This window comes from Salvelinus alpinus, chromosome 15, assembly GCF_045679555.1.
Source record: "Salvelinus alpinus chromosome 15, SLU_Salpinus.1, whole genome shotgun sequence".
Lineage (NCBI taxonomy): Eukaryota > Metazoa > Chordata > Actinopteri > Salmoniformes > Salmonidae > Salvelinus > Salvelinus alpinus.
This window is the reverse complement of record NC_092100.1, coordinates 20,794,068-20,814,646: the sequence shown is the minus strand read 5'-3', so window position 1 is coordinate 20,814,646 and position 20,579 is coordinate 20,794,068. Positions and strand designations below refer to the sequence as shown.

General features: G+C 42.9%; 2 protein-coding genes across 2 annotated transcripts; one reads left to right on the top strand and one right to left on the bottom strand.

Moving 5' to 3' along the window:
- Nucleotides 1–288: 288 nt before the first annotated feature.
- Nucleotides 289–2,861, bottom strand: LOC139539688 (vimentin-type intermediate filament-associated coiled-coil protein-like). Its single transcript, XM_071342864.1, has 3 exons — nucleotides 2,524–2,861; nucleotides 2,210–2,424; nucleotides 289–2,058 (listed from the first exon to the last, which is right to left on the bottom strand). The coding sequence occupies exons 1-3, from the start codon at nucleotides 2,551–2,553 to the stop codon at nucleotides 1,704–1,706; spliced, it is 600 nt and encodes a 199-aa protein (XP_071198965.1). The 5' UTR covers nucleotides 2,554–2,861; the 3' UTR covers nucleotides 289–1,703.
- A 195-nt stretch (nucleotides 2,862–3,056) lies between these two features.
- LOC139539686 (NADH dehydrogenase [ubiquinone] 1 alpha subcomplex subunit 11-like) lies at nucleotides 3,057–5,398 on the top strand. The gene is made up of 4 exons (XM_071342860.1): nucleotides 3,057–3,204; nucleotides 3,640–3,732; nucleotides 4,720–4,842; nucleotides 5,209–5,398. Exons 1-4 carry the CDS (start codon nucleotides 3,126–3,128, stop codon nucleotides 5,319–5,321), a joined length of 408 nt encoding a protein of 135 aa, XP_071198961.1. The 5' UTR covers nucleotides 3,057–3,125; the 3' UTR covers nucleotides 5,322–5,398.
- The last annotated feature ends 15,181 nt before the right edge of the window (nucleotides 5,399–20,579 follow it).

The window sequence follows — 20,579 nt, the reverse complement described above, 5'->3', positions numbered from 1 at the left end:
TTACTATTCTGGGGTAAAACATGGTTTCATTCCTGCCTCAACTGCTAAAGACACATATGCGGTTATCTGAACTTCCCTAGCATAACTTCTAATGTGTGCGTCTCCATCAGGATAATGTTCTCAAAATGTCAAGTCCCACAGGGGCAATGGCCACCATAGTCTGTCAGGCACCATTCCCTGTGCCAGCCACCATTCCCTGTGCCAGCATGTCTTCTAGTGGGGTATGTTTTACAAAGATAGTATTGTTTTTTTTTTCTCTCACACGGCCAAGTTATTTTTCCAAGAAAATGGTGTATGAATAATTTATTCATGTAGCAGACTGCCCTGTTTAAGCATTCCTCATTGAACAGAAATACCTATTCTCATTTCTTCATTGACTATGACCGTAACATGAACAGCGTGAGCAACACACATTTTACAGTTCAGAGGCAATATGCAACTGTGCCCATGCTAAAGGTAGAGTGACCACAAACGGAACAGTTTAAGCAGCACAATCATGCAGTTGTACTGAAAGAAAAAGCAGACAACATACTTTAAGCCAACACTATATATTGCTTCTATAATGATTAAGCAAAACTGTAGAATATAAAAAGAGTACAAGGCATGGTTGTGATGTCATGATAAACTACATTTGTAGATTTAATACAATGTTCAATCAGGAAGGCTGATCTGAATGCTTGTTTAAACATAATTCACTTTGTATTCTATGCCCGTAGAATAGAAAATCAGCATAGCATCTCGTTTCATCTCCTTCCCATTAGCCACGTGCGGAATGTCATTCACCCATTTACCTTATAGCCTATAAGCGTGGCACAATGCACATTCCTCACGCTTGCCATTTAACCTATGGGTTCACTCTTACCACCTTCCTCTCGACCAATGGGTCTAAATCTTGGGATGTATTTGTCAATTTACCCTTGTTTTCATACTTGCTGTTTTTCAGCAATAGTTTGACAACCATCCACCTCCCTACCACCACCTATAATAACCTTAAAGGCAATCATTGGAACTTTCCTTCCACTATGAAAAAAATAACCACTGATTCTGACCTTACTGGAATGTGACATCTATGTAGCAGCTTATGTAATGAATGAAGCAAACGTTGCATAGACTTGCTTCACTGAAGCAAATATTGATGCCAGTAAGAGGCTACTGTGTGTCATGTTTACAAGGGAGTAACTACAATCCCTGAAAATAAAACTTTAAAATTAATTGTTACTTTAAAAGAAATTATTAAAAAGTGTATACTACATATACAAAGCATGGGATGGATTGGAACCTAGCCTTGCAGGTGCTGCAGATGTACTTTCTGAACTTTGACCTGCTGAACACTGACCATAGAGGTCCTGTTTACACTAATTCCAAATATTTGATATTACAGTATAAAATATAGCAGTTAAAACAGTAACAGACGATAACCAGATGTCTATACATTTCAAGTCTGGTTAAGACATGGAATCAAGGCAGATTAGTTTCTCTCGATTTGGTTACATCAAAGGCTTCATAACGTGTCAAGCAGTTCCCCCACATTCATGTAAGATGTTAAGTTGTAAGTCATCTGCTTAACATACAGAACTACTTGGAGCATTAAAAAAAACGACATGCATGATGTTTTGAAATTACTCATGCCTCTACTTCAAGTACTATCCTCTTCTAGAACCTTTTCAGCTCTAACCTATGTAACTCTTCTCAGGGGCCTTGTACTATACTGTTGTTCCAAACACTATCTCATCCAGCTCCTGGTCATCCATGTCATCCTCACTGAGGGAGAAGTCTTTGTGGTTAGAGATGCGGTTGGGACTGCAGTTTGACTCCCCGTCTGTGAGGGACGTATTGGCAGTGGGTTCACCCATCCCCACAACTGGCCCAAGTCTTTCTGCCTCAGCCATATGGGACAGCATACTGTCTAGTAAAGGCCTGCTCTTGCAGATGTTGTCCAGGAGCTGGCAGCGATGTTGCAACTGTCCTATCATAGCATCCTTCTCCTTGCCCATGTTCTGAAACCTCTGGATGGTCTCTTCTGACTTACACAGCTTCTCGTGGAGGTAGTGAATCTCTCTAGAGAAATGAGATGAGACATGATTGATCACCTTTAAAAACACGCTTCTGCAGTCTCGCGCACACAATGCACATATTAAATAACAATGGTTGGGGACATTAAACAAGAGCTTTGGCAATGCCCCGAAGAGACAAGACCTCAATCACTTACTTATCCTTGGCCTCAGCGATCTCCTGGGTAGCAGCCCTCAGTTGCTCGTCCTTCCTGATGAGACTCTCCGCTTGCTCCCTCACGGTGTTATCTGCTGCCTCGAGCCACTGTTCCAGCTCTGCTACCCGCCTGTGCACAGCGACCAGGTGTGCGTTCGCCTCCCGAATTTGGACTGGTGATGGCGAGGACATGTCACATGAGGAATATGGTACGACCTAAAGTCAAGTTACAATAGCACACCGTAGAAGATTGATTAACGATCAAATAAGAGAGCAATGAATGATCACTTGAAATCTCGTGAAAACGCATTTCACCGGAGGGCTGGTGTTTACTCTTCCTGCCATGCCTGCACCTTCTTCAGCGTTTGTTCCTCGTTAAACTGAACCAAAAAATATTGTTCCGTGTCCAGAAAAAAAGTATTGATTATGTTATGCTAACCAGCTACCGCTACCGACACGTCATCCTACGAGATTCTAAGCTCCAAAACGCATAAGAAATGCATCAATATATCATTTAATTGATTCATTACGAACAACATGCCTCGAGCTATATACTCGTTCGTTATCTGCACTGTTTTGAAATAAAAGGCTGGATAACTTGAATGAACTTTGAAACTGATTCTCTTTGTAACCTGTGGATTAAACTCCGCCCCGGAAACAGTAGTGTTGACAGCTTTACATACAATGTAGAAAAGTTGTCAGTGTGTGATGTTGTTTTATATGTAGCTAATAACACATTGAAAAAGTAATTGTATTTTAAACTTTTTTTAAAAAGTCAACAGAATACTTTTCATAAGATGTTTGTTTAGCTAATACATATTTATCAATAAAGTTTTCCAATATTTAAAGTGTCGTCTTCTTTCCCCCCCATCTCGCGATATTTCCCCAATGTCTGTGTCCTTCATGTGAAATCCAAAATGGGTTATTGGGATCTGCAAGAGGGGAAGGATTGTATCGAGAAAACATGGATCACCACCAAATTGGGCACAGCTCTAGGTATCTAAATCTAGCACAAAGAAATACATTGTGGAAATTAGCTAGCTGGCGGTAAAGAGCAGTAAAGTAACACTAGACCCCATAACCGGTTAACGTTAGCTAGCTGCCAAGCTAACTAGCCATAGCATAGTTAACTGTCATTCTAACTAGTGCTAGCTTACTGTACTAGTAAGTAATGTGTTGTTTTCAACGAATGTAACGTCAGCTAACGTTGTTCAGTTAGCTAGTTGTTTAGCCAGCAGTTGCTGTCAGGCAGTACAGCTAAGGCAGTAAATTAAACTATGGATTTTGAATGATGTTTACCAGTTAGCTAGCAAACTAATCATAGCTAACATTCTTGTGACTTTGAAAGACAAAATTACTTGTCAAGTAGGTAGCTAGCTAGTTAACCCAATGCACAGTAATCTAACAGCCAATTTTTATTTTTACACACAGGGTTGGTGGGTTCAGCCTATCACATTGTGGCATTCCAGCCTGATTCCGCAATCCAAGCTGTTCAGAGAGCCACAAATGGCACAGTAACCATGGGTATACATGTCTCTAATCTCATACACTGATAATAATCACCTGGCTTGCTGCCATGAAGGTATCCAATCTTACACTTAAATACCTAGTGACACCTCCTAGACCAGTAGCCAACAATGTTCAGGCTAGAATGTTATCTCCGATCAGTACACTACATTTGTCAAGAAGATTTAGTCCAAGGGCCATATCCACAAAGCATCTCAGTTGGACTGCTGATCTAGGGTCTGTTCGTATAATCTTATTCAGTATGGTCTAAAATGCAAAACTGATCCTAGATCAGCACTCAGCTTTGTGGATATGGGCCCAGGTCACAATGCTGAAATGTACCTAATAAACACGGAGTCTCTACAGTTGCCTCGTTTGAGTGATGGTGAAAGTGTCCATTTGATCTTAGTGTTTCAATGGTGATCAGATTTTTTGGGGGGTGATCAGATATTTGTCATAAGGAGTTGTAAACAAACATACAGTTAAGGTGGGTTTATGCCAGTATATGTTAATTTAGGGCTCTATTCAATCATATTCACTTTAGCCAACATCAACATAGCGGTTGTTTTGGCAGTGTCAGAGTGTAATTGTGTTAGAGCTGTCAAATCCACAAGTGACACCTGTCATTATACCTAAAGTGAACATTGCTATTAGCTGCATGGAGTTGCATTGCAAGAGATCCCATGCAGCCTTGTTTACACGTTAGAACAGTGGAATGTGAGATGTAATTTACACCTTGATTAAGCTGATAGAAATCCTCATTATTTAATGATTTTCAATTTGAGAGTCATTACATTTTATATAGCCTACACTTTCTTGTTCTGAACGGGACAGGTGTGGCTTTGTGAAAATGATCAAGTACAGCTGCTCACCGATTTGACAGTTCCAATGCAGTTACACTGCCAAAACATCAGTTATGCCGGTGTCGACTATCGCCGGTTAGGCCTAATGCTTGATCTGATTGAATCCAGGCCTTAATTGGATTTATCTTTCCTTCCATGACAGCTGCCTTGGGGGCGATCTTTGGAATGACCACTTGTCTAGCTGCACAGGCCCGGGATGCTCCTGATGATCCGGTGAACTATTTCCTCGGAGGCTGTGCATCAGGAGTCTTTCTTGGAGCTCGTAGTGAGTAGGCTATATTACATAGTATGCTGAAGATTTGGGTTACATGCAGTAGGAACAAACTTTTTGAAACAGATAAATAAAATGAGCATTCTTATTGGATAAGTTTGGGTGGAACCTCCTCCGTTTCAAAGCATTTTCTTCCGGAGTTTAATTCTAAAAAGTGGTATTTTCCCTTCTGCCCTTGTTAACATCCCACATAGTTACCATCATATTGCTGTCATCTATCAAGCGCTATAAGAACTTTGTAGGGCAGTGAACATCTTCTCATCGCCAGATGATGTTTGCTTGAGATACAGAGGGGCATCAGAGATTATCCCCTCTTTCTTTTCCACTAATAACATGTCTTTTTTTCTCTATGATACACAGCTCACAGTGCAATGACGGGCACAACGGCGTGTATTGGGCTGGGGACACTGGCCATGTTCACCAAGGTGGGCAAGATGGAGGGCTGGAGATTAGCGGGACCACCCAGGATGTAAACAGCCCAAGGGGGAGACTATATATTGACATGTATATTGTATATTAAATATTCCTTGAATAAACTTGTGTAAAAGAGTGTCTACGACAGTCTGTATCCTGCACCTCCCTGCTTTAGCCACATGGTGGAGACATTGGCTATCTTCCCAGACAATTTGCACCAATCAACTGCAATTGAAGATGGTGTGTGTGTCAACTTAAACAGTGGTGTAAAGTACTTAAGTAAAAATACTTTAATGTACTACTTAAGTTTTTTAAAATTATATATCTGTGATTAATAATTTATATTTTTGACAACTTTTACTCCACTACATTCCAAAATCAAATAATAATGTACTTTTTCCATACATTTTTCCTGATAAAAGTACTCGTTACATTTTGGGAGAGAAATTGTCCAATTCACACACTTATCAAGAGAACATCCCTGGTCAACCCTACATGCTTCGTTTGTCAATGATGTAGGAGTGTTGGAGTGTGTTCCTGGCTATCAGTAAATTTAAAAATACAAACAAAATTGGGATGTCTGGTTTGCTTATTATAAGTAATGTGAAGTGATTTATACTTTTACTTTTGATACTTAAGTATACTTGACTAGAACCAACACATTTGATCATATTACTCCAGTGCTAGCCTCTACACTGGCTTCCTGTTAAGCCATGGGATCTAACCTACAAAGCATTACATGGGCTTGCTCCTACCTATCTTTCCGATTTGGTCTTGCTGTACATACCTACACGTACGCTACGGTCACAAAACGCAGGCCTCCTAACTGTCCCTAGAATTTCTAAACAAACAGCTGGAGGCAGGGCTTTCTCCTATAGAGCTCCATTTTTATGGAATGGTCTGCCTACCCATGTGAAAGACACAGACCCGGTCTCAACCTTTAAGTCTTTATTGAAGACTCATCTCTTCAGTAGGTCCTTGCTGTCTCTGCCTAGCCGGTTCCCCTCTCTCCACTGGGATTCTCTGCCTCTAACCCTATTACAGGGGCTGAGTCACTGGCTTACTGGTGCTCTTCCACTCATTTGAGTGGGTTGAGTCATTGACGTGATCTTCCTGTCTGGGTTGGCGCCCCCCCCTTGGGTTGTGCCGTGGCAGAGATCTTTGTGGGCTATACTCTGCCTTGTCTCAGTATTGTAAGTTGGTGGTTGAAGATATCCCTCTAGTGGCGTGGGGGCTGTGCTTTGGCAAAGTGTGTGGGGTTATATCCTGCCTGTTTGGCCCTGTCCAGGGGTTTCATCGGATGGAGCCACAGTGTCTCCTGACCCCTCCTGTCTCAGCCTCCAGTATTTATGCTGCAGTAGTTTATGTGTTTGGGGACTAGGGCCAGTCTGTTATATCTGGAGTATTTCTCCTGTCTTATCCGGTGTCCTGTGTGAATTTAAGTATGCTCTCTTTAATTCTCTTTCTCCCTTTCTTTCTTTCTCTCTCTCGGAGGACCTGAGCTAATTTGTCCTGGGATATAAACATTGAGTTGTTATTTTACCTGAAATGCACAAGGACCTCTACTCCGACAATTAATCCACACATAAAACGGCCAACCGAATCGTTTCTAGTCATCTCTCCTCCTTCCAGGCTTTTTCATCTTTTCATCAGTCATTGTAAATAAGAATTTGTTCTTATCTGACTTGTCTAGTTAAATAAAGGTTCAAAGAAATACTACTTGAGAAGTCTAAAAGTATTTGGTTTTAAATAAATCAAATCAAATTTATTTATAAAAGCCCTTCTTACGTCAGCTGATATCTCAAAGTGCTATACAGAAACCCAGCCTATAACCGCAAACAGCAAGCAATGCAGGTGTAGAAGCACGGTGGCTAGGAAAAACTCCCTAGAAAGGCCAAAACCTAGGAAGAGACCTAGAGAGAAACCAGGCTATGAGGGGTGGCCAGTCCTCTTCTGGCTGGGCCGGGTGGAGATTATAACAGAACATGGCCAAGATGTTCAAATGTTCAGAGATGACTAGCAGGGGCAAATAATAATAATCACAGTGGATGTCGAGGGTGCAACAGGTCAGCACCTCAGGACTAAATGTCAGTTGGCTTTTCATAGCCGATCATTCAGAGTATCTCTACCGCTCAGGTAGCACGTCCGGTGAACAGGTCAGGATTCCATAGCCGCAGGCAGAACAGTTGAAACTGGAGCAGCAGCACGGCCAGGTGGACTGGGGACAACAAGGAGTCATCATGCCAGGTAGTCCTGAGGCATGATCCTAGGGCTCAGGTCCTCCGAGAGAAAGAAAGAAAGAGAGAATTAGAGAGAGCATACTTAAATTCACACAGGACACCAGATAAGATAGGAGAAATACTCCAGATATAACAGACTGACCCTAGCCCCTCGACACATAAACTACTGCAGCATAGATACTGGAGGCTGAGACAGGAGGGGTCAGGAGACACTGTGGCCCTATCCGATGATACTCCCGGACAGGGCCAAACAGGCAGGATATAACCCCACACACTTTGCCAAAGCACAACCCCCACACCACTAGAGGGATAACTTCAACCACCAACTTACCATCCTGAGACAAGGCCGAGTATAGCCCACAAAGTTCTCCGCCACGGCACAACCCAAGGGGGGGCGCCAACCCAGACAGGAAGACCACGTCAGTGACTCAACCCACTCAAGTGACGCACCCCTCCCTGGGACGGCATGGAAGAGCACCAGTAAGCCAGTGACTCAGCCCCTGTAATAGGGTTAGAGGCAGAGAATCCCAGTGGAGAGAGGGGAACCAGCCAGGCAGAGACAGCAAGGGCGGTTCGTTGCTCCAGCGCCTTTCCGTTCACCTTCACACTCCTGGGCCAGACTACACTCAATCATATGACCTACTGAAGAGATGAGTCTTCAATAAAGACTTAAAGGTTGAGACCGGGTCTGTGTCTTTCACATGGGTAGGCAGACCATTCCATAAAAATGGAGCTCTATAGGAGAAAGCCCTGCCTCCAGCTGTTTGCTTAGAAGTTCTAGGGACAATTAGGAGGCCTGCTTCTTGTGACCGTAGCGTACGTGTAGGTATGTACGGCAGGACCAAATCGGAAAGATAGGTAGGAGCAAGCCAATTAGCTGTAAAACCTTGAAATCAGCCCTTGCCTTAGTTTAAGGCTAGGGCACATCCGCTGAAAAGGCAGAGTGCGAAATTCAAAAATATTTATTCGAAATATTTAACTTTCATACATTCACAAGTGCAATACACCAAATTAAATCTTAACTTCTTGTTAATCTACCCATCGTGTTCGATTTCAAAAAGGCTTTACAGCGAAAGCACACCATATGATTATGTTAGGTCAGAGCCGAGTCACAAAAAAACATACAGCCATTTTCCAGCCAAAGAGAGGAGTCACAAAAAGCAGAAAGAGATAAAATTAATCACTAACCTTTGATGATCTTCATCAGATGGCACTCATTGGACTTCATGTTACACAATACATGTATGTTTTGTTCGATAAAGTTCATATTTATATGTTTACATTGGCACGTTATGTTCACTAATGTTGTGCCTCGAAAACATCCAGCGAATTTGCAGAGAGCCATATCAATTTACAGAAATACTCATAATAAACATTGATAAAAGATACAAGTGTTATGCACAGAATTAAAGATATACCTCTCCTTAATGCAACCGCTGTGTCAGATTTCAAAAAAGCTTTACGAAAAAAGCACACCATGCAATAATCTGAGTACGGCGCTTAGACACAAAAACAAGCCATACAGATACCCGCCATATTGTGGAGTCAACAGAAGTCAGAAATAGCATTATAAATATTCACTTACCTGTGATGATCTTCATCAGAATGCACTCCCAGGAATCCCAGTTCCACAATAAATGTTTGTTTTGTTCGATAAAGTACATAATTTATGTCCAAATACCTCCTTTTTGTTTGCGCGTTTAGTTCACAAATCCAAACTCACGAGGCGCGGGCAAGTCCAGGCGAAAGTTCAGACGAAAAGTCCAAAAAGTTATATTACAGTTCGTAGAAACATGTCAAACGATGTATACAATCAATCTTTAGGATGTTTTAACAGGAAGCCAGTGTAAGGAGGCTAGCACTGGAGTAATATGATCACATCTTTTGGTTCTAGTCAGGATTCTAGCAGCTGTATTTAGCCCTAACTGAAGTTTATTTAGTGCTTTATCCGGGTAGCCGGAAAGTAGAGCATTGCAGTAGTCTAACCTAGAAGTAACAAAAGCACGGATTAATTTTTCTTCATCATTTTTGGACAGAAAATTTCAGATATTTGCAATGTTACGTAAATGGAAAAAAGCTGTCCTTGAAACAGTCTTGATATGTTCGTCAAAAGAGAGATCAGGGTCCAGAGTAACGCTGAGGTCCTTCAGTTTTATTTGAGACGACTTTACAACCATCAAGATTAATTGTCAGATTCAACAGAAGATCTCTTTGTTTCTTGGGACTTAGAACAAGCATCTCTGTTTTGTCCGAGTTTAAAAGTAGAACGTTTGCAGCCATCCACTTCCTTATGTCTGAAACACAGGCTTCCAGCGAGGGCAATTTTGGGGCTTCACCATGTTTCATTGAAATGTACAGCTGTGTGTCACCCGCATAGCAGTGAAAGTCAACATTATGTTTTCGAATGACATCCCCCTGAGGTAAAATATATAGTGAAAACAATAGTGGTCCTAAAACAGAACCTTGAGGAACACCGAAATCTACAGTTGATTTGTCAGAGGACAACCCATTCAGAGACAAACTGATATCTTTCCGACAGATAAGATCTAAACCAGGCCAGAACTTGTCCGTGTAGACCAATTTGGGTTTCCAATCTCTCCAAAAGAATGTGGTGATCGATGGTATCAAAATCAGCACTAAGGTCTAGGAGCACGAGGACAGATGCAGAGCCTCAGTCTGACGCCATTAAAAGGTAATTTACCACCTTCACAAGTGCAGTCTCAGTGCTATGATGGGGTCTACAACCAGACTGAAGCATTTCGTATACATTGTTTGTCTTCAGGAAGGCAGTGAGTTGCTGCGCAACAGCTTTTCCAAATTTTTTTGCGAGGAATGGGAGACTTGATATAGGCCGATAGTTTTTTATATTTTCTGGGTCAAGGTTTGGCTTTTTCAAGAGAGGCTTTATTACTGCCACTTTTAGTGAGTTTGGTACACATCCGGTGGATAGAGAGCCATTTATTATGTTCAACATAGGAGGGCCAAGCACAGGAAGCAGCTCTTTCAGTAGTTTAGTTGGAATAGGGTCCAGTATGCAGCTTGAAGGTTTAGAGGCATGATTATTTTCATCATTGTGTCAAGAGATATAGTACTAAAACACTTGAGTGTCTCCCTTGATCCTAAGTCCTGGCAGAGTTGTGCAGACTCAGGACAACTGAGCTTTGGAGGAATACGCAGATTTAAAGAGGAGTCCGTAATTTGCTTTTCAATGATCATGATCTTTTCCTCAAAGAAGTTCATGAATTTATTACTGCTGAAGTGAAAGCCATCCTCTCTTGGGGAATGCTGCTTTTTAGTTAGCTTTATTTTGGATTGTTCTTATTTTCCTCAATTAAGTTGGAAAAATAGGAGCAGCAGTGAGGGCTCGAGCAGCAGTGAGGGCTCTTTGATACTGCACGGTACTGTCTTTCCAAGCTAGTCGGAAGACTTCCAGTTTGGTGTGGCGCCATTTCCGTTCCAATTTTCTGGAAGCTTGCTTCAGAGCTCGGGTATTTTCTGTATACCAGGGAGCTAGTTTCTTATGACAAATGTTTATAATTTTTAGGGGTGCAACTGCGCAATGTTAAATTGAGTTCCTCAGTTAGGTGGTTAACTGATTTTTGTCCTCTGACGTCCTTGGGTAGGCAGAGGCAGTCTGGAATGGCATCAAGGAATCTTTGGGTTGTCTGATATTTTGTAGCACAACTTTTGATGCTCCTTGGTTGGGGTCTGAGCAGATTATTTGTTGCGATTGCAAACGTAATAAAATGATGGTCCGATAGTCCAGGATTAGGAGGAAAAACATTAAGATCCACAATATTTATTCCATGGGACAAAACTAGGTCCAGAGTATGACTGTGGCAGTGAGTAGGTCTGGATACATGTTGGGCAAAACCCACTGAGTCGACGATGGCTCCGAAAGCCTTTTGGAGTTGGTCTGTGGACTTTTCCATGTGAATATTAAAGTCACCAAAAATTAGAATATTATCTGCTATGACTACAAGGTCCATTAGGAATTCAGGGAACTCAGTGAGGAACGCTGTATATGGCCCAGGAGGCCTGTAAACAGTAGCTATAAAAAGTGATTGAGTAGGCTGCATAGACTTCATGACTAGAAGCTCAAAAGACAAAAATGTATTTTTTTTTTTTTTGTAAATTGAAATTTGCTATCGTAAATGTTAGCAGCACCTCCGCCTTTGCGGGATGCGCGGGGGATATGGTCACTAGTATAACCAGGAGGTGAGGCCTCATTTAACACAGTAAATTAATCAGGCTTAAGCCATGTTTCAGTCAGGCCAATCACATCAAGATTATGATCAGTGATTAGTTCATTGACTATAACCTTTCTAGGACAGACGTTCCGCTAGCGGAACCCCCCCCCCAACATTCCGCTGAAAAGGCAGCGCGCAAAATTCAAAAATATTTTTTAGAAATATTTAACTTTCACACATTAACAAGTCCAATACAGCAAATGAAAGATAAAACTCTTGTGAATCCAGCCAACATGTCCGATTTTTAAAATGTTTTACAGCGAAAACACAACATATATTTATGTTAGCTCACCACCAAATCCAAAAAACACACAGCCATTTTTCCCAGCAAGATAGCTTTCACAAAACCCAGAAATAGAGATAAAATTAATCACTAACCTTTGAACATCTTCATCAGATGACACTCATATGACATCATGTTACACAATACATTTATGTTTTGTTCGATAATGTGCATATTTATAGCCACAAATCTTGGTTTACATTGGCGCCATGTTCAGAAATGGCTCCAAAATATCCGGAGAAATTTTAGAGAGCCCCGTCATCTAACATAAACACTCATCATTAACTTTGATGAAAGATACATGTTTTACATATACTTAAAGATACACTGGTTCTTAATGCAACCGCTGTGTCAGATTTTTAAAAAACTTTAGTAAAAAGCACACCATGCAACAATCTGAGACGGCGCTCAAATATAAATAACATTTCTCCGCCATGTTGGAGTCAACAGAAATACGAAATTACATCATAAATATTCCCTTACCTTTGAATATCTTCATCAGAATGCAATGCCAGGAATCCTATTTCCACAATAAATCATTTTTTTTGTTCGACGTCCATTACTTATGTCATATTAGCAACTTTATCTAGCATGTGTAGTACACGTGTCCAAACACCGGCGCATTGAAGGCAAACGTCGGATGAATTCTTCAAAAAGTTATATTACAAGTCTAATAAACTGGTCAAAATTAGTAGAGAATCAATCTTTAGGATGTTGTTATCATATACAGTGGGGAGAACAAGTATTTGATACACTGCCGATTTTGCAGGTTTTCCTACTTACAAAGCATGTAGAGGTCTGTAATTTGTATCATAGGTACACTTTAACTGTGAGAGACGGAATCTAAAACAAAAATCCAGAAAATCACATTGTATGATTTTTAAGTAATTAATTTGCATTTTATTGCATGACATAAGTATTTGATCACCTACCAACCAGTAAGAATTCCGGCTCTCACAGACCTGTTAGTTTTTCTTTAAGAAGCCCTCCTGTTCTCCACTCATTACCTGTATTAACTGCAACTGTTTGAACTCGTTACCTGTATAAAAGACACCTGTCCACACACTCAATCAAACAGACTCCAACCTCTCCACAATGGCCAAGACCAGAGAGCTGTGTAAGGACATCAGGGATAAAATTGTAGACCTACACAAGGCTGGGATGGGCTACAGGACAATAGGCAAGCAGCTTGGTGAGAAGGCAACAACTGTTGGTGCAATTATTAGAAAATGGAAGAAGTTCAAGATGACGGTCAATCACCCTCGGTCTGGGGCTCCATGCACGATCTCACCTCGTGGGGCATCAATGATCATGAGGAAGGTGAGGGATCAGCCCAGAACTACACGGCAGGACCTGGTCAATGACCGGAAGAGAGCTGGGACCACAGTCTCAAAGAAAACCATTAGTAACACACTACGCCGTCATGGATTAAAATCCTGCAGCGCACGCAAGGTCCCCCTGCTCAAGCCAGCGCATGTCCAGGCCCGTCTGAAGTTTGCCAATGACCATCTGGATGATCCAGAGGAGGAATGGGAGAAGGTCATGTGGTCTGATGAGACAAAAATAGAGCTTTTTGGTCTAAACTCCACTCGCCGTGTTTGGAGGAAGAAGAAGGATGAGTACAACCCCAAGAACACCATCCCAACCGTGAAGCATGGAGGTGGAAACATCATTCTTTGGGGATGCTTTTCTGCAAAGGGGACAGGACGACTCTACCGTATTGAGGGGAGGATGGATGGGGCCATGTATCGCGAGATCTTGGCCAACAACCTCCTTCCCTCAGTAAGAGCATTGAAGATGGGTCGTGGCTGGGTCTTCCAGCATGACAACGACTCGAAACAGACAGCCAGGGCAACTAAGGAGTGCCTCCGTAAGAAGCATCTCAAGGTCCTGGAGTGGCCTAGCCAGTCTCCAGACCTGAACCCAATAGAAAATCTTTGGAGGGAGCTGAAAGTCCGTATTGCCCAGCGACAGCCCCGAAACCTGAAAGATCTGGAGAAGGTCTGTATGGAGGAGTGGGCCAAAATCCCTGCTGCAGTGTGTGCAAACCTGGTCAAGAACTACAGGAAACGTATGATCTCTGTAATTGCAAACAAAGGTTTCTGTACCAAATATTAAGTTCTGCTTTTCTGATGTATCAAATACTTATGTCATGCAATAAAATGCAAATTAATTACTTAAAAATCATACAATGTGATTTTCTGGATTTTTGTTTTAGATTCCGACTCTCACAGTAGAAGTGTACCTATGATAAAAATGACAGACCTCTACGTGCTTTGTAAGTAGGAAAACCTGCAAAATCGGCAGTGTATCAAATACTTGTTCTCCCCACTGTATATCCAATAACGTCCCAACCGGAGCATTTCTTCATGTCTGTATAACTCATGGCACACATGGACATCACATGGCTAGCGTGCGTGGCCAGGAACTGGAACTCTGCCAGACCAGTCACTCAAATAGCTCCCATCTGGCCCCACATCACACTATCAATCAATCAATCAATCAATCACACTAATCACACCTCTAGTGTGATTGACATCACACTAGAGGCTTCATTCCACGTTCTACCGACTGTTGACATCTAGTGGAAGACGTATGAAGTGCATACAGATCCATAAATGACAGAGATTTGAATAGGCGATGACTTTCATATCGACCCATTTCAGATTTTTCACTTCCTGTTTGGAAGTTTGCCTGCCAAATTAGTTCTGTTATACTCACAGACATAATTCAAACGGTTTTAGAAACTTCAGAGTGTTTTCTATCCAATAGTAATAATATATAATATGTAATAATATATAATATGCATCAATTATCATCTGGGACAGAGTAGGAGGCCGTTCAATTTGGGCACCAATTCATCCAAAAGTGAAAATGCTGCCCCCTATCCCAAAGAAGATAACTGCCTTGGAAGTGAGGGATCTAACATTAAGTAGCCCTATCTTGAGATGTGAGGTATCACAATCTCTTTCAATAATGGCAGGAATGGAGGAGGTCTTTATTCCAGTGAGATTACTAAGGCGAACACCGCCATGTTTAGTTTTGCCCAACCTAGGTCAAGGCACAGACACGGTCTCAATGGGGATAGCTGAGCTGACTACATTGACTGTGTTCGTGGCAGACTCCACTAAGCTGGCAGGCTGGCTAACAGCCTGCTGCCTGGCCTGCACCCTATTTCATTGTGGAGCTAGGGGAGTTAGAGCCCTGTCTATGTTCGTAGATAAGATGAGAGCACCCCTCCAGCTAGGATGGAGTCCGTCACTCCTCAACAGGCCAGGCTTGGTCCTGTTTGTGGGTGAGTCCCAGAAAGAGGGCCAATTATCTACAAATTCTATCTTTTGGGAGGGGCAGAAAACAGTTTTCAACCAGCAATTGAGTTGTGAGACCCTGCTGCAAAGCTCATCACTCCCCCTAACTGGGAGGGGGCCAGAGACAATTACTAGATGCCGACACATCTTTCTAGCTGATTTACACGCTGAAGCTATGTTGCGCTTGGTGACCTCTGACTGTTTCATCCTAAGACGTGGATAACAATATCCCTATACCCTCTACACTCGCCAGTTTTAGCTTTAGCCAGCACCATCTTCAGATTAGCCTTAACGTCGGTAGCCCTGCCCACTGGTAAACAGTGTATGATCGCTGGATGATTCATTTTAAGTCTAATACTGCGGGTAATGGAGTCGCCAATGACTAAGGTTTTCAATTTGTCATTGCTAATAGTGGAAGGCTTCGGCGTCTCAGACCCCGTAACAGGAGGAATAGAGGCCAGAGAAGGCTCGGCCTCTGACTCCGACTCGCTGCTTAATGGGGAGAACCGGTTGAAAGTTTCTGTCGGCTGAATGAGCGACACCGGTTGAGCATTCCTACAGCATTTCCCTCCAGAAGCAATGAGAAAGTTGTCCGGCTGCGGGGACCGTGCAAGAGGGGATTTATACTACAATCTGTACTTACTGGTGGCACAGACGCTGTTTCATCCTTTCCTACACTAAAATTACCCTTGCCTAACAATTGCGTCTGAAGCTGGGCTTGCAGCACAGCTATCCTCGCCGTAAGGCGATCGTTCTCCTGTATATTATGAGTACAGCGACTGCAATTAGAAGGCATCATGTTAATGTTACTACTAGAGGTCGACAGATTATGATTTTTCAACGCCCAATACCGATTATTGGAGGACCAAAAAAAAGCCAATACCGATTAATCGGCCGATTTTTTTAGATTTATTTGTAATAATGACAATTACAACAATACTGAATGAACACTTATTTTAACTTACTATAATACATCAATAAAATCAATTTAGCCTCAAATAAATAATGAAACATGTTCAATTTGGTTTAATAATGCAAAAACAAAGTGTTGGAGAAGAAAGTAAATCAAATCAAATCAAATCAAATCAAATTTTATTAGTCACATACACATGGTTAGCAGATGTTAATGCGAGTGTAGCGAAATGCTTGTGCTTCTAGTTCCGACAATGCAGTAATAACCAACAGTAATCTAACCTAACAATTCCACACTACTACCTTACACACACACACAAGTGTAAAGGGATAAAGAATATGTACATAAAGATATATGAATGAGTGGTGGTACAGAACGGCATGGCAGATGCAGTAGATGGTATAGAGTACGGTATATACATATGAGATGAGTACTGTAGGGTATGTAAACATAAAGTGGCATAGTTTAAAGTGGCTAGTGGTACATGTATTGCATAAAGATGGCAAGATGCAGTAGATGATATAGAGTACAGTATATATACATATGAGATGGGTAATGTAGGGTATGTAAACATTGTATTAAGTGGCATTGCTTAAAGTGGCTAGTGGTACATTTTTACATAATTTCCATCAATTCCCATTTTTAAAGTGGCTGGAGTTGGGTCAGTATGTTGGCAGCGGCCGCTAAATGTTAGTGGTGGCTGTTTAACAGTCTGATGGCCTTGAGATAGAAGCTGTTTTTCAGTCTCTCGGTCCCTGCTTTGATGCACCTGTACTGACCTCGCCTTCTGGATGATAGCGGGGTGAACAGGCAGTGGCTTGGGTGGTTGTTGTCCTTGATGATCTTTATGGCCTTCCTGTGACATCGGGTGGTGTAGGTGTCCTGGAGGGCAGGTAGTTTGCCCCTGGTGATGCGTTCTGCAGACCTCACTACCCTCTGGAGAGCCTTACGGTTGTGGGCGGAGCAGTTGCCGTACCAGGCGGTGATACAGCCCGACAGGATGCTCTCGATTGTGCATCTGTAGAAGTTTGTGAGTGCTTTTGGTGACAAGCCGAATTTCTTCAGCCTCCTGAGGTTGAAGAGGCGCTGCTGCGCCTTCTTCACAACGCTGTCTGTGTGGGTGGACCAGTTCAGTTTGTCCGTGATGTGTACACCGAGGAACTTAAAACTTTCCACCTTCTCCACTACTGACCCGTCGATGTGGATAGGGGGGTGCTCCCTCTGCTGTTTCCTGAAGTCCACAATCATCTCCTTTGTTTTGTTGACGTTGAGTATGAGGTTATTTTCCTGACACCACACTCCGAGGGCCCTCACCTCCTCCCTGTAGGCCGTCTCGTCGTTGTTGGTGATCAAGCCTACCACTGTAGTGTCATCCGCAAACTTGATGATTGAGTTGGAGGCGTGCATGGCCACGCAGTCGTGGGTGAACAGGGAGTACAGGAGAGGGCTCAGAACGCACCCTTGTGGGGCCCCAGTGTTGAGGATCAGCGGGGTGGAGATGTTGTTACCTACCCTCACCACCTGGGGGCGGCCCGTCAGGAAGTCCAGGACCCAGTTGCACAGGGCGGGGTCGAGACCCAGGGTCTCGAGCTTGATGACGAGTTTGGAGGGTACTATGGTGTTAAATGCTGAGCTGTAATCGATGAACAGCATTCTCACATGGGTATTCCTCTTGTCCAGATGGGTTAGGGCAGTGTGCAGTGTGGTTGCGATTGCGTCGTCTGTGGACCTATTGGGTCGGTAAGCAAATTGGAGTGGGTCTAGGGTGTCCGGTAGGGTGGAGGTGATATGGTCCTTGACTAGTCTCTCAAAGCACTTCATGATGACGGAAGTGAGTGCTACGGGGCGGTAGTCGTTTAGCTCAGTTACCTTAGCTTTCTTGGGAACAGGAACAATGGTGGCCCTCTTGAAGCATGTGGGAACAGCAGACTGGGATAAGGATTGATTGAATATGTCCGTAAACACACCAGCCAGCTGGTCTGCGCATGCTCTGAGGACGCGGCTGGGAATGCCGTCTGGGCCTGCAGCCTTGCGAGGGTTAACACGTTTAAATGTTTTACTCACCTCGGCTGCAGTGAAGGAGAGCCCGCAGGTTTTGGTAGGGGGCCGTGTCAGTGGCACTGTATTGTCCTCAAAGCGGGCAAAAAAGTTGTTTAGCCTGTCTGGGAGCAAGACATCCTGGTCCTCGACGGGGCTGGTTTTCTTTTTGTAGTCCGTGATTGACTGTAGACCCTGCCACATACCTCTTGTGTCTGAGCTGTTGAATTTCGACTCGATTTTGTCTCTGTACTGAGACTTAGCCTGTTTGATTGCCTTGCGGAGAGAATAGCTACACTGTTTGTATTCGGTCATGCTTCCGGTCACCTTGCCCTGGTTAAAAGCAGTGGTTCGCGCTTTCAGTTTCACGCGAATGCTGCCGTCAATCCACGGTTTCTGGTTTGGGAATGTTTTTATCGTTGCTGTGGGTACGACATCGTCAATGCACTTCCTAATGAACTCGCTCACCGAATCAGCATATTCGTCAATATTGTTGTTGGACGCGATGCGGAACATATTCCAATCCGCGTGATCGAAGCAGTCTTGAAGCGTGGATTCAGATTGGTCGGACCAGCGTTGAACAGACCTGAGCGCGGGAGCTTGTTGTTTGAGTTTTTGTTTGTAGGCTGGAATCAACAAAATGGAGTCGTGGTCAGCTTTTCCGAAAGGGGGGCGGGGGAGGGCCTTATAAGCGTCGCGGAAATTAGTATAACAATGGTCTAGTGTTTTTCCAGCCCTGGTAGCACAATCGATATGCTGATAGAATTTAGGGAGTTTTGTTTTTAGATTAGCCTTGTTAAAATCCCCAGCTACGATGAATGCAGCCTCAGGGTGTGTGGTTTCCAGTTTACAAAGAGTCAGATAAAGTTCGTTCAGGGCCATCGATGTGTCTGCTTGGGGGGGAATGTATACGGCTGTGATTATGATTGACGAGAATTCCCTTGGTAGATAATGCGGTCGACATTTGATTGTGAGGAGTTCTAGATCAGGTGAACAGAACGACTTGAGTTCTTGTGTGTTGTTATGATGATCGCACCACTTCTCGTTAATCATAAGGCATACCCCCCCGCCCCTCTTCTTACCGGAAAGATGTTTGTTTCTGTCGGCGCGATGCATGAAGAAACCAGCTGGCTGCACCGACTCCGTTAGCGTCCCTTGAGTTAGCCATGTTTCCGTGAAGCAGAGCACGTTGCAATCCCTGATGTCTCTCTGGAATGCTACCCGTGCTCGGATTTCATCAACCTTATTGTCAAGAGACTGGACATTGGCGAGTAGTATGCTAGGGAGTGGAGCGCGATGTGCCCGTCTCCGAAGCCTGACCACGAGACCGCCACGTTTTCCCCTTTTTCGGCGTCGCACAGGGTCGCCGGCTGGGATCAGATCCATTGTATTGTGTGGAAGGCAAAACACTGGATCCGTTTCGGGAAAGTCATATTCCTGGTAGGAACGATGATGAGTTGACGTTAATCGTATATTCAGTAGTTCCTCCCGACTGTATGTAATGAAACCTAAGATTACCCGGGGTACCGATGTAAGAAATAACACGTAAAAAAACAAAATACTGCATATTTTCCAAGGAACACGAAGCGAGGCAGCCATCTCTTTCCGGCGCCGGAGTAAAAGTAAAAGTGCAATATGTGCCATGTAAGAAAGCTAACGTTTAAGTTCCTTGCTCAGAACATGAGAACATATGAAAGCTGGTGATTCCTTTTAACATGAGTCTTCAATATTCCCAGGTAAGAAGTTTTAGGTTGTAGTTATTATAGGAATTATAGGACTACAGTGGGGCAAAAAAGTATTTAGTCAGCCACCAATTGTGCAAGTTCTCCCACTTAAAAAGATGAGAGAGGCCTGTAATTTTCATCATAGGTACACTTCAACTATGACAGACAAAATGAGAAAAATAATTCCAGAAAATCACATTGTAGGATTTTTAATGAATTTATTTGCAAGAGAAGTGACACAATTTCACCTGGTTAATATTGCCTGCTAACCTGGATTTCTTTTAGCTAAATATGCAGCTTTAAAAATATATACTTCTGTGTATTGATTTTAAGAAAGGCATTGATGTTTATGGTTAGGTACACATTGGAGCAACGATACGCACCGCATTGATTATATGCAACGCAGGACACACTAGATAAACTAGTAATATCATCAACCATGTGTAGTTAACTAGTGATTATGATTGATTGATTGTTTTTTATAAGAGAAGTTTAATGCTAGCTAGCAACTTACCTTGGCTTCTACTGCATTCGCGTAACAGGCAGGCTCCTCGTGGAGTGC

Bases quoted from the DNA above. Each gene is read 5' to 3' on its own strand.
- LOC139539688 (XM_071342864.1), bottom strand. From the start codon at position 2,553: ATGGCAGGAAGAGTAAACACCAGCCCTCCG. The intron at 2,425-2,523 runs GTGAAATGCGTT...ACTTGACTTTAG, and splicing joins GAGTAAACACCAGCCCTCCG to GTCGTACCATATTCCTCATG. The intron at 2,059-2,209 runs GTAAGTGATTGA...TCATTTCTCTAG, and splicing joins ATCGCTGAGGCCAAGGATAA to AGAGATTCACTACCTCCACG.
- LOC139539686 (XM_071342860.1), top strand. From the start codon at position 3,126: ATGGGTTATTGGGATCTGCAAGAGGGGAAGGATTGTATCGAGAAAACA. The intron at 3,205-3,639 runs GTATCTAAATCT...TTTTACACACAG, and splicing joins CAAATTGGGCACAGCTCTAG to GGTTGGTGGGTTCAGCCTAT. The intron at 4,843-5,208 runs GTGAGTAGGCTA...TATGATACACAG, and splicing joins AGTCTTTCTTGGAGCTCGTA to CTCACAGTGCAATGACGGGC.